At 39.5% G+C, this 14,382-nt stretch overlaps 1 protein-coding gene across 1 annotated transcript in view; it reads right to left on the reverse strand.

Annotated features, from left to right (window-relative positions):
• Window positions 1-3,984: 3,984 nt before the first annotated feature.
• Window positions 3,985-14,382, reverse strand: part of ndufa10 (NADH:ubiquinone oxidoreductase subunit A10) — a 54,703-nt gene continuing 44,305 nt past the window's right edge. The window contains exons 8-10 of the mRNA XM_034021927.3: window positions 12,037-12,122; window positions 8,506-8,614; window positions 3,985-4,318 (exon numbers count right to left, since the gene is read on the reverse strand). Coding sequence (XP_033877818.1) covers window positions 4,250-4,318; window positions 8,506-8,614; window positions 12,037-12,122 — 264 coding nt within the window. The 3' untranslated portion in view covers window positions 3,985-4,249. The remainder of the gene's footprint in view (window positions 4,319-8,505; window positions 8,615-12,036; window positions 12,123-14,382) is intronic.

Here is a 14,382-nt window from a genome sequence, read left to right on the forward strand (position 1 = left end):
TACTGAGAATTAGTTTAATATACTTTTTTTTATTGATTTTCAGTTTTAATAACATCTTCAGTTAGTGTGTGAATGTGATTTATTATTATTATTATTATTATTGGTCAACATTATTAAAACAAAGAAGCATCATTTTACAGAAATACGAAACCAGTGTGTGGCGCTCCCCATCACTAACTAAAATGAAGGTGAACTAAAGAGAGATGACATGCCATCAATTTCCAATTGTTCTGTTATTTCTTAACATATGGCGTCTTTCTTTGTATTGTCTTTATAATCAGTGACACTGGCATCATAAAGAACATAATATTTTTCAACTTTAATAACTAAATTCTCATTGATGTCCATTTCTCTTTTATTTCTGTGTTAATTTCTGTGTGAACAAGACAGTGACAGTCTGACAGCCTCTCCTTCGACTCTGTCCGAGTAATGACGTGTTGTGTACAGAAACACAGAAGGCTCGCGCAGACAAACCGTCAGTTTGAGACAAGGCAATTCTATCTTTGGAGTAAGGGGGGAGTTTGCGTAGCAGCTACAGGAATATAGAATGGTAATGTACACCTCTTCATGGTCCCCCCCCCCCCCCAAAAAAAAAATTAAATAATACGCTGGGACAGTTGTATTGGATTTACCACTGTATCATGTATAAAGAGTTTCGCAGCCTCGCAAACAATAACAAACTTATGCATAAACGTGAGGATCCATTGCACGGCCGTGAGACTCTCAAAATTGTGAAAAACCGTGAGTTTCACGGGTAAACCTTGAGACTTGACATCCATGGAATTACCGAGAATAAATGTGGGATCATTTATACATGCCTCTCACAATAACTAATTCACTGGTTGCCTACGAGGGCTTGAGAGGAGGCGAAATTGGGAACGAGATATTAAGAATGAGACAAGATGAGAGGATTTCTCCGGTTGCTTAGGAGGCTTGAGAGGGGCGAGACATTTGAGAGTTTAAGAGTGAGACGAGTTTGAGAGGGATGGCGAGATTGAAGGCTGGAGTTTGGGAATGGTGCTTAGTAACATTGAGGTTAGATACTGATAGCAGGACGAGATAGGGTGGACGAAGAGTTTTCCCTTCTCGTCGAGTCAGGCAGCATCCTCTGGCTGCTGGGCGACGTAGAGAGGGAGACACGAGAAGAGAAAAGGATTAGATATAAACATTTTCCGCCGGGTCAGGCAGCATCCTTCAACTGCTGGGTGACGTAAAAGTGAGAGAGAGCAAAGTTTAGACACATAACATACAACAAATCTGACTCTCGCTCCCGACGGGTCAGGCAGCATCCTCTGGCTGCTGGGCGTTTAGTGGAGCAAGAGACAGGAAGGGGACGAACAGGACAAAAGGACAGATCCTTCGCAAGTCAGTGCAGCATCCTCAGGCAGCTAAGCTGGCAGCTGGGCGGCGTGGAGAGCTTAGGAAAAAGTGTCTCGGGTCCGTTTAGGAAAACAGAGACGAAAACAGAGAACCCCCCCCCCCCCACCCCCACCCCCCCCCCTCGGTCGGGGCCCGCTCGGCAGGTGGAGGCTCGGCCTACTGCATGAGGGGGCTGAAATGGTCCTGAACCTGAAAAGGAAGAGAGGAGATGGGACAGCAAGGTTAAGGCCTGGAAGGCTTAGCACATGAGCAGCAGAAGAATAGGATATGGCTGGGGGTCCCCTCAGGCCGGTGAGGAACAGCCGGGCGGCAGTGGTTGAGACGAGAGGCCGACCCGGACAGCCGGGGGAGGGAGCCCTGTGCGGACAGTGCGATATAGAAAGGAGCAGAGGTGGGGAGGAGGAGGAACAAAAAACAAACACAGACAAGGAAGCGGAAATAGTGCTGGGTTAAAGTAGAAAAAGAGAGAGAGATAGACAGGAGGGGGAGCCAATAACATACGCGGAGCAGTGCTGGCCATGCCCTAATAATTGATGAGGCGAGCGCTGCATTGTGAGATTGACTGGAAATACTAAATGAGGCTGAACTGGGATCAGCTTCCACCTGGAAGAGATTGCGTACGCTACCGGGCAGGACGCCATGGAGGGAAGGTAAGACAGGCTAGAGAAAAGGATATAGGATAGGAAAAAAGCAGCGCAAAGTGGGAGAGAGCCCTCTACGTCATCCCCCGAATTACACCTAAAGGCTAACATTAAATGGAACATTAATTCTCAGTTTCTCCTTTGTGTCAGTTTCAGGAATACAATAAATTAAAGGATATTTTATTAAACTGCAAAACTGACTGAGCTTGAGGACTATGACTAATTGCAAAATGAAGGAACGTGGAAAGCAATTTACTTTACCTAGAAATGACTTCTAATAAAAATACCTTATCAAAAGACCTTACCCCATGCTCCAGGATTGTCCAAGATTTAAGGAAAAAGAGAATAATTTTCAATTTAATACAATTCTTTTTTTTTTTTTATTATCCAGGGAAAACAAATTGAGAACAATGAGAATTTATAAAAGTGGCCTAACAAAGGTTATCGAGTTTTAAATCTCAACTGCTGTATAGTGTTTAAAGTAGCTCATTTTTTTTTTAATCCAGAAAATCAGATCCTTTTATAATATATGCACTAAGCTCATGCTATTGTTTTTTGGACGGTACAACATGTGGTAACCCTAATTTCACAGCTTCTGTTTGGACTGCAAATACCAGAGCTGGAGTTTGTGAGGGGATAGCAAGTTGTTTCTGTGCCTAAACATCCAGCGGGCAGACACATACATGGCTGGTTTTAAATCACTTGGCTTTGGGCATATCCAAAAATGCTGTGGCTTATCTAGTCGGTGTAATGTTGGAACACAACAATAAAATAAAAAAGCATGCTTGAGGCCTATATGTGCACACTGCATGGTTAATGAACTATAAACAGCTGTAACAGTTTCAGGCCTTGTTTTATTAATTAGTAATTGTAACAGGGGTGTACTGTTGGAGCATGGCTGTTTTTTTAATTATTTAGTTTTATTGGTGTTGATATGTAGTCTGTCACGTACAAAACATTTTTTAGTTATAACCAAGGTAATACTGCCATCATGTGGACACAATCTTGTACTGCAATAAGTTGTTAATTTACAGAATCCCTTATTGAAAAAAATATAAGTTGGCAATTGCACTTGTAATGTTCTGACTTTTCCTGAAAGGGTCTTCAAAATTTGACTGAATTCCTGATGAAAGATACAGCAAGCGATATTAGAAAACTTCAGGTGTGGGGCAGCTCCAGCTCTCTTATTAAACACAGATTAATACTATTCATTTTGTTTTTAATAAATCATGGAGTCTCAGAATTATGTTTAACTGGCTCCCAGCCCGAGGCTATTAATAATTCTTAATTTCCCGGCTTGGGCAGGATCCAGCGTTAATCCACAGTTAATTAAAGCTACGCACGGCAAGTGTCATTGTTGATAATTATGCTGCAATTACCCCGGGATAGCAGGCTGCAGGTTTAGGAGGTGATTCAAAAGCACTTTAGTGAGTTCTTAAACTTTAACAGCAATGTCATGTTGTTTAGCTAGGGGTGTGTGTGTGTGTGTACAATCACACCCTGCTGATAATACCGATACCTGAGCAGGTTGTGAACAGCAACAGTTGGGAATTGAAACACACATTTTTAGTTTCGGTTTCTTTACTGGTCTGTACAATAACAAGCTTAGACCTAAAGTAAATAGGTCTGTTTTAGACACCAATAAGTTGGCTGTAATGTACAAGGGTCTATGGGAATTTAGCCTACAAGGGACTGCTAAAAATGAAATATTTACTATGGAAGTTGTTTCACCTTTAATGGATCTACCATAGGGTATATTTGCAGATAATGTTCGCTGTGTATAGAATCCTATGTAGGCTCAGTTCTACGGTAATATGTACTACTTTGTTCCATTCTTTAATGTGAGCGTCCTCTTTAAACAGTATCGTCTTTAATATTCATCACATCTCATAATGCTAAGAAACATACTGAAGACTAATGGGCTTTAAAGAATACTCATAAAAGCAGGACGAATACATCAACATATTTTAATAATTAAGTTTATTAAGAGATGTAATACAATCTGAAACGACAGAAGCAGGAGAATATTGAAATTTGTGCCAGAATTAAATCAAAGTTACGACGCTGCCGTAGCTACAGCAGTGCCATCATTGTAATTTAATCCAGGCCCCAGGCATCATCTAATATTAACTTAAGAGGTCCCGTTCAAAACCCCGATTTGATCCCGGGTCATCCTTCTGTTTCTGCAGTCGTCATCTTTCAATTGACTTCCACAACAGTCGCATATTTTATTTCAACCAGATATATTTGTCTCCGACGTCCTCGTTGTAACCTGGGCTGAACCTCTTACCAGGAAGCTGGAAAAGAGAAAACACTCTGAGATGCATGCTATTGTCTGGGGTGCATTGATATTCAAAGAGTCAATTCTCCCAACCAATGCCCTGTCCACAGTGTTCTACATTTGCAAACCCGAGGCAGCAAATCCCTCATTGTTTGATTGTGAAGAATCCAGTCTATAGTAAGCTATTCAATATGGTGTGCGTATATTCCTGCATACACCAAGGGCTGTAAATAAACGCATTTTTGCAATGATCCAAAAATCAGTAAAGTGTGCCCAGGATCAATAAATATAAAGTCCTGCTGAGCCAACAGGTTCAGTAAAAACTGTGTACCTGAACCAGAAACCCCCATTCATAAAATGAGTGTGCCAATAAATGATTAATCTGGTACTGCATAGCGTTGCCTTGCCTGGTATTCGGTCGAATAAGCATACTTTTGGTTCCTGTTTGTGTGCGTGTCTGCCCTTTGCTCAAAGAGATGAGAAAAAACAGATTTAAAAGAGGAAGTCACTTCAAATGTCACTGTCTTATTAGCGTTTTGAGATATTTGCAAACCATTCTCAACTGTTGTTACTGATTTTTTTTGTTTTGCTTTTTTTTTTTTTACATTTTTGAGGAGCCTGTGCAGGTGCTTTCACTTGAGTTCAGGAGCTGCTCTTCAGTTATAGCTGCCTGCCACAGATATGAAAACATGTCTATTATAGAAGTAAGCGCCAGCACCAGTGATCTGCCACTTTGGGTTATTTATTTAGCCAATACACTACTCTGCACTAGATGGCGCTGGCGGTTACTAATACAAGGCACTTTAGCTAATCTGATCAGTCTCTATGGCAGGCAACTAGAGCTAAAAAGTAAAAATACATTTTAAAAAAAGTAAACAGCTTGATTGCAAACATCATAAGAAAGTAAGGGAACTGGTAACGCACAAACAAGACAATGTTATTGGAAGCTAGCTGCTCCAATTATTTTTGTTTGGTTTAAGATATCCACTCGATCAGATAGAGGAGAAAAAGCAAAGCAGTTAATATGCTGTATGTTGTACTTCTGTAATTACATTGCTACGTCACAATACATGTGATTGTCCTCATGGGGTAGATGTATGAGGCACAAGAAGATCACATGATCATTTAAATGATGGACTATTTTTTAAAAGACAAAAATTAAAATTAGTGAGAGAATGAATTACATTTCAAAAAAACACTCTTCATTCAAGAACCGCTTGGTGAACTACAATAAACTACGGGCTGTGCTTTTGGTCTTGTATCACAATGCATCACGAATCCTTACAGCCCTACGACTGATTATTTTGTATTGTTCTTTTTACTGTTTTCATGACTAATTGCTTGTAAAGTGCAAGCTTTTTTGCAAAAGCATCAGTAATTAAGCAGGATCAGCGCTTCTTTTCACATTCCACATACAAGCCCTGCATACATCCAACCATGTGTTGAAGCTGACAAATGTTGTTGAAGCTGAGACCCTGGGATCCTTCAAGAAGCTGCTTGATGGGATTCTGGGATCAATAAGCTACTAACAACAAAACGAGAAAGATGGGCTAAATGGCCTCCTCTCGTTTGTAAACGTTCTTATGTTCAATGTTTCAAAAAATCTGCTAAATGGGTCTCGGATCTGATGAACTGCTGTATCCTTTTCTTTTTACAACAGGGCTAAACACATTGGAATTGAGCGACTGCAATTCTACTTAGTTAATTATATTAATTCTGCACCTTATCCTTTTTGTTAAAGATTAAAGTAGCTTGAATAGTTTCTTATATCTGTGGTTTGTAGTGGGCAGGTGTGGCTTGTGGCCAGATTCACAGAGACCCCATCCTGCCTAGGGCACGCTGCCTGGATATTAATTGCAAATGCTGCAATTCTATTCTGTAAAGTTTTTATTTTATAAATACCAAATTCCTTTGTACAATAAACCAGATTGGTAAAAAAAAAAAAAAAAGAAAGTAGAACACACAACTCATTAGTTTGAAATAACACACCACATTAACAAAAAAGAAAGAAAAAAAGAAAAATACCAGATCAGGAAATAATTTCTGTCTTTAATCATAAAAATGTAAGCAGATGTCTAAAATAAAGTTATTGTCAGTAATATACATCTTGTGCCATTGCTGTAAAATCAAAATCGGAGCCATCTGTTTATCACTTTTGAGAGCTGCAGAGTCAAATACGGAAGTACCCAATATTAACCAAGGCCCTGCTGCCAGTAATCCATCAAAATCTGTCTGACATTGCCCATCATGACAAACTGGCTTGCAACAGGGAGATGCAGGTTGTATGGGTTTCATAAGTTCTAAGTGGCTACCGCTAATGATGTTGAGTGTGGCTTCTCGCTCATCTTTGTGCGACGACAAAACAAGATTTGAATCTAAACGTTTTTGAAGTATAGTTGTAATGTTAATATTTCAAATGCATGGACATTTTAAAACTACATGAATATCTGGTACTACATTAGGCTAAACTAGGTTATAAAAGCTCTGTTTGCATGTGTTACTTTCAGGTGGTCTTGCACTGTCTTTGTTATTTCACCTGGAGATCGTCCCCACCAATTCTACACCTTACTGGATATTTACCAACTGTCTGTTTCCTCCAATTACTGACATGCTTTGACCTGCTGGGGAAATGAGATGAAATGATCCACAAAGTGAAACAGTAACCGAACACATGGAAGTAAGGCAGGTACTAACTGCTGTGTTTACTATGGTACCAGACATACATTTTCATAAAAAAGTGTTTACTAAAACATGTGCTTCTTTCAAAACTGTACATATCAGAACTACATCGCAAATAAAGAGAATGACAGGTAAGATTAATGGAACTATTTAAACAGATTCAACCACTCATTCTCACTGTAAATAAGATGGGTTTTATTTCAAACTCTAAAAAATGGTCCATAATCACTCAAAAGGAAACAGTCTGAAATGAGGTTTTTAGTAAACCTTCCATTTGATTAATGTATCTATCTATCAAATGCTGCCAAAACAAGCTAAACACAGCATCTATTTTGGGGTATCTGAAATCAGAAAATGTTTAATTATAATGATATTTAATTGGTGTTTTTGTTTTTTTATACTGAACTATTAAAAATGACTTCTTAAAAGTACTACAGAGATAACAAACAGTATACTAGGTGAACAAATTGACCTGTAATCTCTTGTAATTGTTGCCTAAATATCTTTTTTAAAATGTTGTTAGTGCAAATTACGAGTTCTGTAAAGGAAACCAATAAGAGACGCCTCCTATCCATTAAAGAGTAAATTACCCCACTACAGAACTTTCTGAAATCCTAGCCAAGATCCCAGCCCCTCTCTGATTGCTGTGTTTCATCTATAAAAAACAGCAGCTAAACCCTGCCTTGCAAGTAAGAGAAGTGTCTGCAGTGCAGGGGGAGCCAGGCTGCCTGTCACTTTGTAACTTTGCTTCGGCACCACTGTACACAGCATAAGATCATGTAAATGGTTGTACAGGTTAATATTTGGGCATGAGTTTTTCTGAGAAAACGCAGTTACTGCTTTGATTTCATGTATATGCTAACGCACCTGTGTTCGAGTATAGGATGCCCCCATGGGTGACGATGACTGCACATGCAAAGCATGGGGGCCAAGATGTTTACAAATCAACAGCAAGTTGTGTTAGTAGTGTTGCAGTGGAACAGTCTTTAAAATAGCAAACTAGCAGGAGTCCTGGGGTTCCCAGCCTAGATTACTGTCTGCAGGCACACACATGCACACCAAGTACATACACAATTCACTTATTTTTTTTACTTAAATCTAGAGAACCGTTTATTGAATTGTGAAGAAACCCGTTCAGGAGATTCTTTAACACAGGCTATTGGGGGACTCAGATTAAGTGGATATATGGACATGCCTGTCCATACTAATAACACTTTTTACCTATATTTCTAGGTAACTGATTATCCAATTGTAATAGAACTTGGTAAGGACATTCTTCAGCAAATGTTATTGACAGTGTCAGAATCTGGGGATATATGGAGGCCCCCTTTCTAAACTATGAAGTTATTTCAGACATAATCTTTAATCAATCAGTCAAATTATGAAAGCTCTGCAGCAGCTTTTTAAGTTCAGTCATATGCTGTAGCATCAAGTCTTATAAACTGGAGAAACCATCCGCTAGCTGGATGGCTGTGTGTTGATGAAATACAAAAGGTGTTTTTTTTTTTCTTTTCTTCGCCTTACCGACTTGAACGCATAATAGGCCTCGTCATAGTCGTGAGCGCCGATCGTCACTTCTGGCAGATACCGGGGGATACAGGTCAGGTCTGCCACCTTCTGCTTATCCTCGACCCTGGAGAGAAACCAAACAAACAAGGATGAGTCTACGGAACTATCTGTGCAAACTGAGTGTCAACACCAACAGGTACAGCACTATAGAGAAAGACAGTGGTTCCAACAATTCTTCCGCCCTGCATAAAGTGTAATACATTAACGTTTGTTTAATGCAAAGGTAACGTTATTTTTTATCCAATTATGGACTGATCAATAAATCAGTTGGTTTCACAGTACGGTATATATGACAGCTTACATGGTGTCAAGGTGCAGCAGCCTAAAATGGTCCATATATCACAAATCGTCTAAACAGGCTTTGAAAAACAGTCCTTAACAAAACATTCCTTAAAACAGTCCTTTAGAGTCTTGTGAATAGGGCTGGAATGTTCAAACTGAAGGGCTTCTAAGTTCTGGGTATTTTTGAAAATTAACCGTTTTAAATGTCACTTTGCACTGACCCACATTTTATTTATAGGGAACTGCCCACAATAGAGACTCATTTCTGCTGGCGGTTTGACTCCTCTCCATCTGCACCCAGAGTGCAAGCTTTAAATTAAAAGTAGAGGATAGATTTCATTGGAGGATTAACTCACTTCTGATTTATTAACATATTTTTGCTGTCTCACAAACCAGGGGGGATTCAAATTCAGTAAGTCTGGTTGAGAAATGGAACAAAAAACAAAAACCCTACAGACACGCAAAATTGAGTTTAAAAGGTACAGTACAGGTTGCTGATGACTCCTTTTAATAGCAAACACCCATAGCGCCATAGAAGCTATACATTTCAGACACCAGTTGACATATCAAAAACAATTTGCACAATTTGTAAACATCTTAGCCCCAACGGAAAATTAAAATCTACCCCGTTGCACACCTAGCTCTGTTAAAGAACCGTCTAGGCAGTTCATTACTTTATGAAACTTGAAATATACAGCCAGCTGATGTATAACATTCCAGCAGCTATGCCCTCCCTTGGTCTGTACATATTTGTGGTAGCAACACACACCGAGCGCTGCACATTCCATAGCAAAAAACTCCTGGAGTGTCTCACCCCCCCTCCCCAAGGGGCCTGCTTTTAACCCTTTAACTAGGGATGGGAATTTTAAACTCAGTGGTAAAACATTTAATAACATGCTATATAACCGGTCACGTAACAAATGTCACCAAATGCATATTTTTAATGCATTAATTTTAGTAATTTATCATCAGTAGTCCATCGTGTATGAGAGTAATGGTGGATATTATAAAAAGGAAGGGTTTGGCAATTGCCTCCAAGTAGCTTTTCTAATTGGTGCAACAGAAAGATTGACACTGGGGATGGTTTTATTCTCGGTCGATCTGGCGCTTCATTGGTGCACTGTGTGTGTTTATGCCTGTAGTAGGCGTGGTATGGTATCAATTCCACAGCAGGGTTAAATAACATTAATGACAAGTGTTTTTTCTGAGTTGGTTCTATATTTAAAATGGCATCTCTAAACAAAGGAAGCCCCGTTTGAAAGTATTTTGAGGAACCGGACGAGAAAACCGTGGTCTGTAAATAATTATGCCAAACAAAGTTGCCGTACCACAAAAACACAAGTTCAATGCTTCAGTTTGAAATGAAAACATTCAGAATTATTGTGGATGGAGCTACTGATGGCAATAAAAAGCAAACATCCATAACAACGTTTGTTATAGATTTGGCCGAACAGGACGTGATCACGTTATCCCCTATGAGGACAGTGCGTGTGAATTGTGAATGCAGCAGTTTTGAAATCTATGTAAGATTATGCTATGTAACATAATTGCACCTCTCCGCGGTTCGTTCCCCTTTAAAACACACCCAGGACTCCGAAAATGGATTTTTAACTGAGCTGACGCACTACTTTTAATAAACAAACTAAACAAAACACAAACTAAACACCTAGCTCTTTTCTGAGCAATAACTAACACACAGGTCTGGAACCTAACTATAAACAGGACAGCTAAGCTGTTTACCTGTGACGTGACAAAATACTCAAACAAAACAAAACCACACCTGTTTACACTACCTTTCTTTTCTCTTTTTTTTTCCTACACTTGTGAACACCGACAAGCAAGCTCCTATACACACCACACCACCACCCCAAACAGACTGGCTGCTCTCTTTAAATACCCTGCACCTGGCTCTAATTGACAACGATAGCTAGGTGCAGGGGATCATTACTAATAAAACAATTAACCAATTTAATTAAACAATAAAACAAAAACAATTACACTATTAACAACAATGTGCCTGCGCACATGTTTCATGCAGGGAGGATTTTAACCCCCTCCCTGCTGTGTTACACCTAATACTGTGCCGACCCATAAAACAATAACAGCGAGGCTAGAAAAACTTAAAGAAAACCGTGCTGCAGCTGTTCATACAAAACTTTCAAAAGGGAGAAAAAGTTGCAATTACCACAGACTCGTGGACCCCATGCCCCAATCTTCCCACAGGTGGAAGGCTTTTTTCACTTGAAATTGTTCTGTAAGCTTTTGGATTGAATGGCCGTTTATGTTTAGTACAGTTTTTATTTGTATGTTGGAACTACTGCACTAAAGTAAAGGACCCCTGAGACACACTTCAAACAGTTTGGCCAGGCATCTCTTTTTACAATTTAATGTAAAGTTGTGTGGATTCATGAATTTGAATACTTTACGTTATTTAGTAATACCTGACTATATACAATTAACTGCACAAGAAGGCAAACATTATATTAATTACTTAATATATTACTTTTTGTGTGTGTTAATTTGGCATTTAAAATAGGACTTGTAGCAATGTTTGGGAGGTTTATGTACATAGTACGGTATGTAGAGGAGAGTGGCATAAATATAAACATTTCAATATATACTTTGTGTACGTGTTTGTTTATTTATTTAATTAATTATTTACTACTTTGTAATTAAGTCTTTGCGATGTTAAAACATTATTTGCTTATTTAGGGTTTATTTGCTTAGAAAACACTAACCAGGGCTGTCGGTACCAGAATGGAATATAAAGAGAGTGTGTGTATGTAGATATGGTTTAAACATGTAAATGCTGACATTGCAAAGAGTTAACTTTCATAAAAATGTATCAAAAGCACATCCCAACTAACATGAAAAAAATAATAACAAATGTACGCTTGACAGTACCTTTGCATTTTACTGAATTCTACTTCCTCTGACTGTGACTGAAAGCGATAATTGGCAGTCACACCTTCACATGTTACTGTTTGCTATGTGCAGACCAGCACACCTGTGGTACAACAATGTGACCTATTCTTTTAGTGTTATGATGCTCACATTAAACCTGCGAGTCTACAAAGAGGGATATTAAAACATCTGATCCAAAGGCATCTCCTCTGTTGCTTAGGAGACCGTGTACTTCACCACAGCCAAGACAACAGATACAATGGGAAACTGTACACCTGAAATCATTCCAATAAGACTTACAGCATCCGGATGTAATGAAAGGTGACATCATCCTGCTCCAACCAGGGCCCCTTTTCAAACTTCAGGTACTCAATATCTTCAGCCACCTAGGAGAATCAAAACAAAACCGTTAGACCTGGAGTAGCAGGTTAACTAGAACAAAAACAAGGTATCCCCCGTGGTGCATAATGTTAGGGGAATGTATCTGTGACAGGGATGGCTGAGTGGCGACGTCCGGCCAGATGCAGGAAGAAAACAAACAAGTACGTACTGCAGGGCAAAAGACGCTGCGGCGCAGCTTATTTTTAAAAATAACAAAAATAAAATGTTTAACAAAAAACACACTGCTCACAGAGCAAAATAAAAAAGATAAACAAAAACGCCAAAAAACCATAGGTCAGGCTGGGCAATCGCCTATATTTTTTTAATTTTTTAATTCTTACACTGCTCTCGCTCTCGCTCTATTCTCTCCTCCAAACAACCCACCCAGAGCAGGGAGAACTGCAGGCTTTTATATTAGTGACAGAGGGATTAACTAGCTGTCAATTATCTGCTAATCCCTCAGCCATATTCTGCACGGGTTTTCCCAATTACTAATGGCAGAGGACAAGCTGCCGACCTCGCCTCTGCCAGAACACATTTAACAATAACAAAACTTACGGCTTCATCGTCATATTTATAAATACATAATTATAACAATAATATTAATAAACAAATACAAAATAATACACCTGCACAGGGGTGGAGGGGTACCCCGTTCTAAAATAAATAAACAAAACAATAACGTGGCGGACGGCACCTCGCTCGTCCTCCACATACAAACAAACAAACTGTTTCAACATGAAACGTGAAACAGTTTATTAATACTCAAGAACACCAGTAATGGACCTTTTTGATCACAGAATATAGCTGTGTTCCAAGTGTAATTGTTGCATACAGTTCATTAAACATTTAACAAAATCTCTTCTGGAAGTTCCTACACCACGATTTTGTGAATTTACCTACATACTCCCCTCACAGCGAAGTAAGAGAGAGAGCAGCTGAATCACAACCTGAACACTCTGCCTATTATCTCTCAAGCAAACAGTTGTGCCAGATTTTGTGGGGTTTTTTTTGTGATGTGGAGTAATGTCTATTGTCGGTGGGGTCTAGCTTGAAACCACCAAACAAACATGACTTTCTGGTTTCAACATATATGGAGGCAACATGAGGCCAGCCAGTTCAGTACTTTCAATAACTTCCAATTGGGTACTGCCTGTACTTCCTGGGGGCATTTAATTGCCTCAGTGTGTTCTGGCTTCAGATAATGTATTTAACTTCATGTAACTTCAGTCCAATATCCTTTTCCAGTTCAACCAACCAGCTTCTGCACCAAATGACTTGAAGCCTGTTACTGAGGCCCTTTGCCCAAAAGATCACATATCCTGTTTGCACCAGTATCTGAATCATGATGCAGTGGACCTTAGGAAGTAAAGCCTTGCTACCCGACCCGAGCCCGATGGGACCCAACAGTAAGTGTCGGGTTCAGGTCGGGTCGTGTGTAGTTTGTATATTATGGTTTGGGCTGGGGTCGGGTCAGTTCTTTGAGAAATTACCTCTCTAATATAGTCTAACAAACCCGCTTATTCGTTTTGTGCAGCCTGTCAAATGCTGTGTCACCGGTCTTTTTAAGTAACCACAGGATATAATTAATTTCGAAGGGGGCATCACATTGGCTCTGACCCTCCTGGGGTGGGGGATGGGAAACCGGCAGGGACTCCTTCTCTTCATCACACAACAGCAAGCCCTACTGGCCAGACACCAAGCACATTCACAGCGTATAAAAAGCAGGGCTGATCTCTGTTCTCCGGTATCAGTAGTCCGTCCACCTCTGCTCTAAATTGCTCGGCGCAAAAGCGATTCTGGCTTCAGGGTTGTGAGATCGGAGGACACTCACACGCCCTCAGAACGTCTGTGCTGTGTGGGGACTCGCTGCGATGAGGAGAAAAAACATAAATTGGACATTCCAAATTGGGGGAAAAATAAATAAAAATAATAATTGGTCACTCAATTTAAAAATAAAAATAAATCAACGTAAAAAAAAAAAAAAAGATTAGTCATTTATTGAGCATCTGACTGTCAAATTATGTTAATTCTCTTTTTTGGCATTTTAAATGCATCACTAAACAGGTTTCACCAAACTACGTTAGCTGTACTGGACTCTATTTAGCCTACCTACCGAGAATTTAAATTTCCGGTCGGTAATCGGCGATATAGAAACAATAGGCACTTGTGTGAAAATGTTAGACCACTTTGTGCTTTAATTAGGCATCTTAAAAGTATCATGCATTTTACCATTTGTAGCTATTAGGGATGTACTAGTTTAAA

The sequence above is a fragment of the Acipenser ruthenus genome, chromosome 10 (assembly GCF_902713425.1).
Source record: "Acipenser ruthenus chromosome 10, fAciRut3.2 maternal haplotype, whole genome shotgun sequence".
NCBI lineage: Eukaryota > Metazoa > Chordata > Actinopteri > Acipenseriformes > Acipenseridae > Acipenser > Acipenser ruthenus.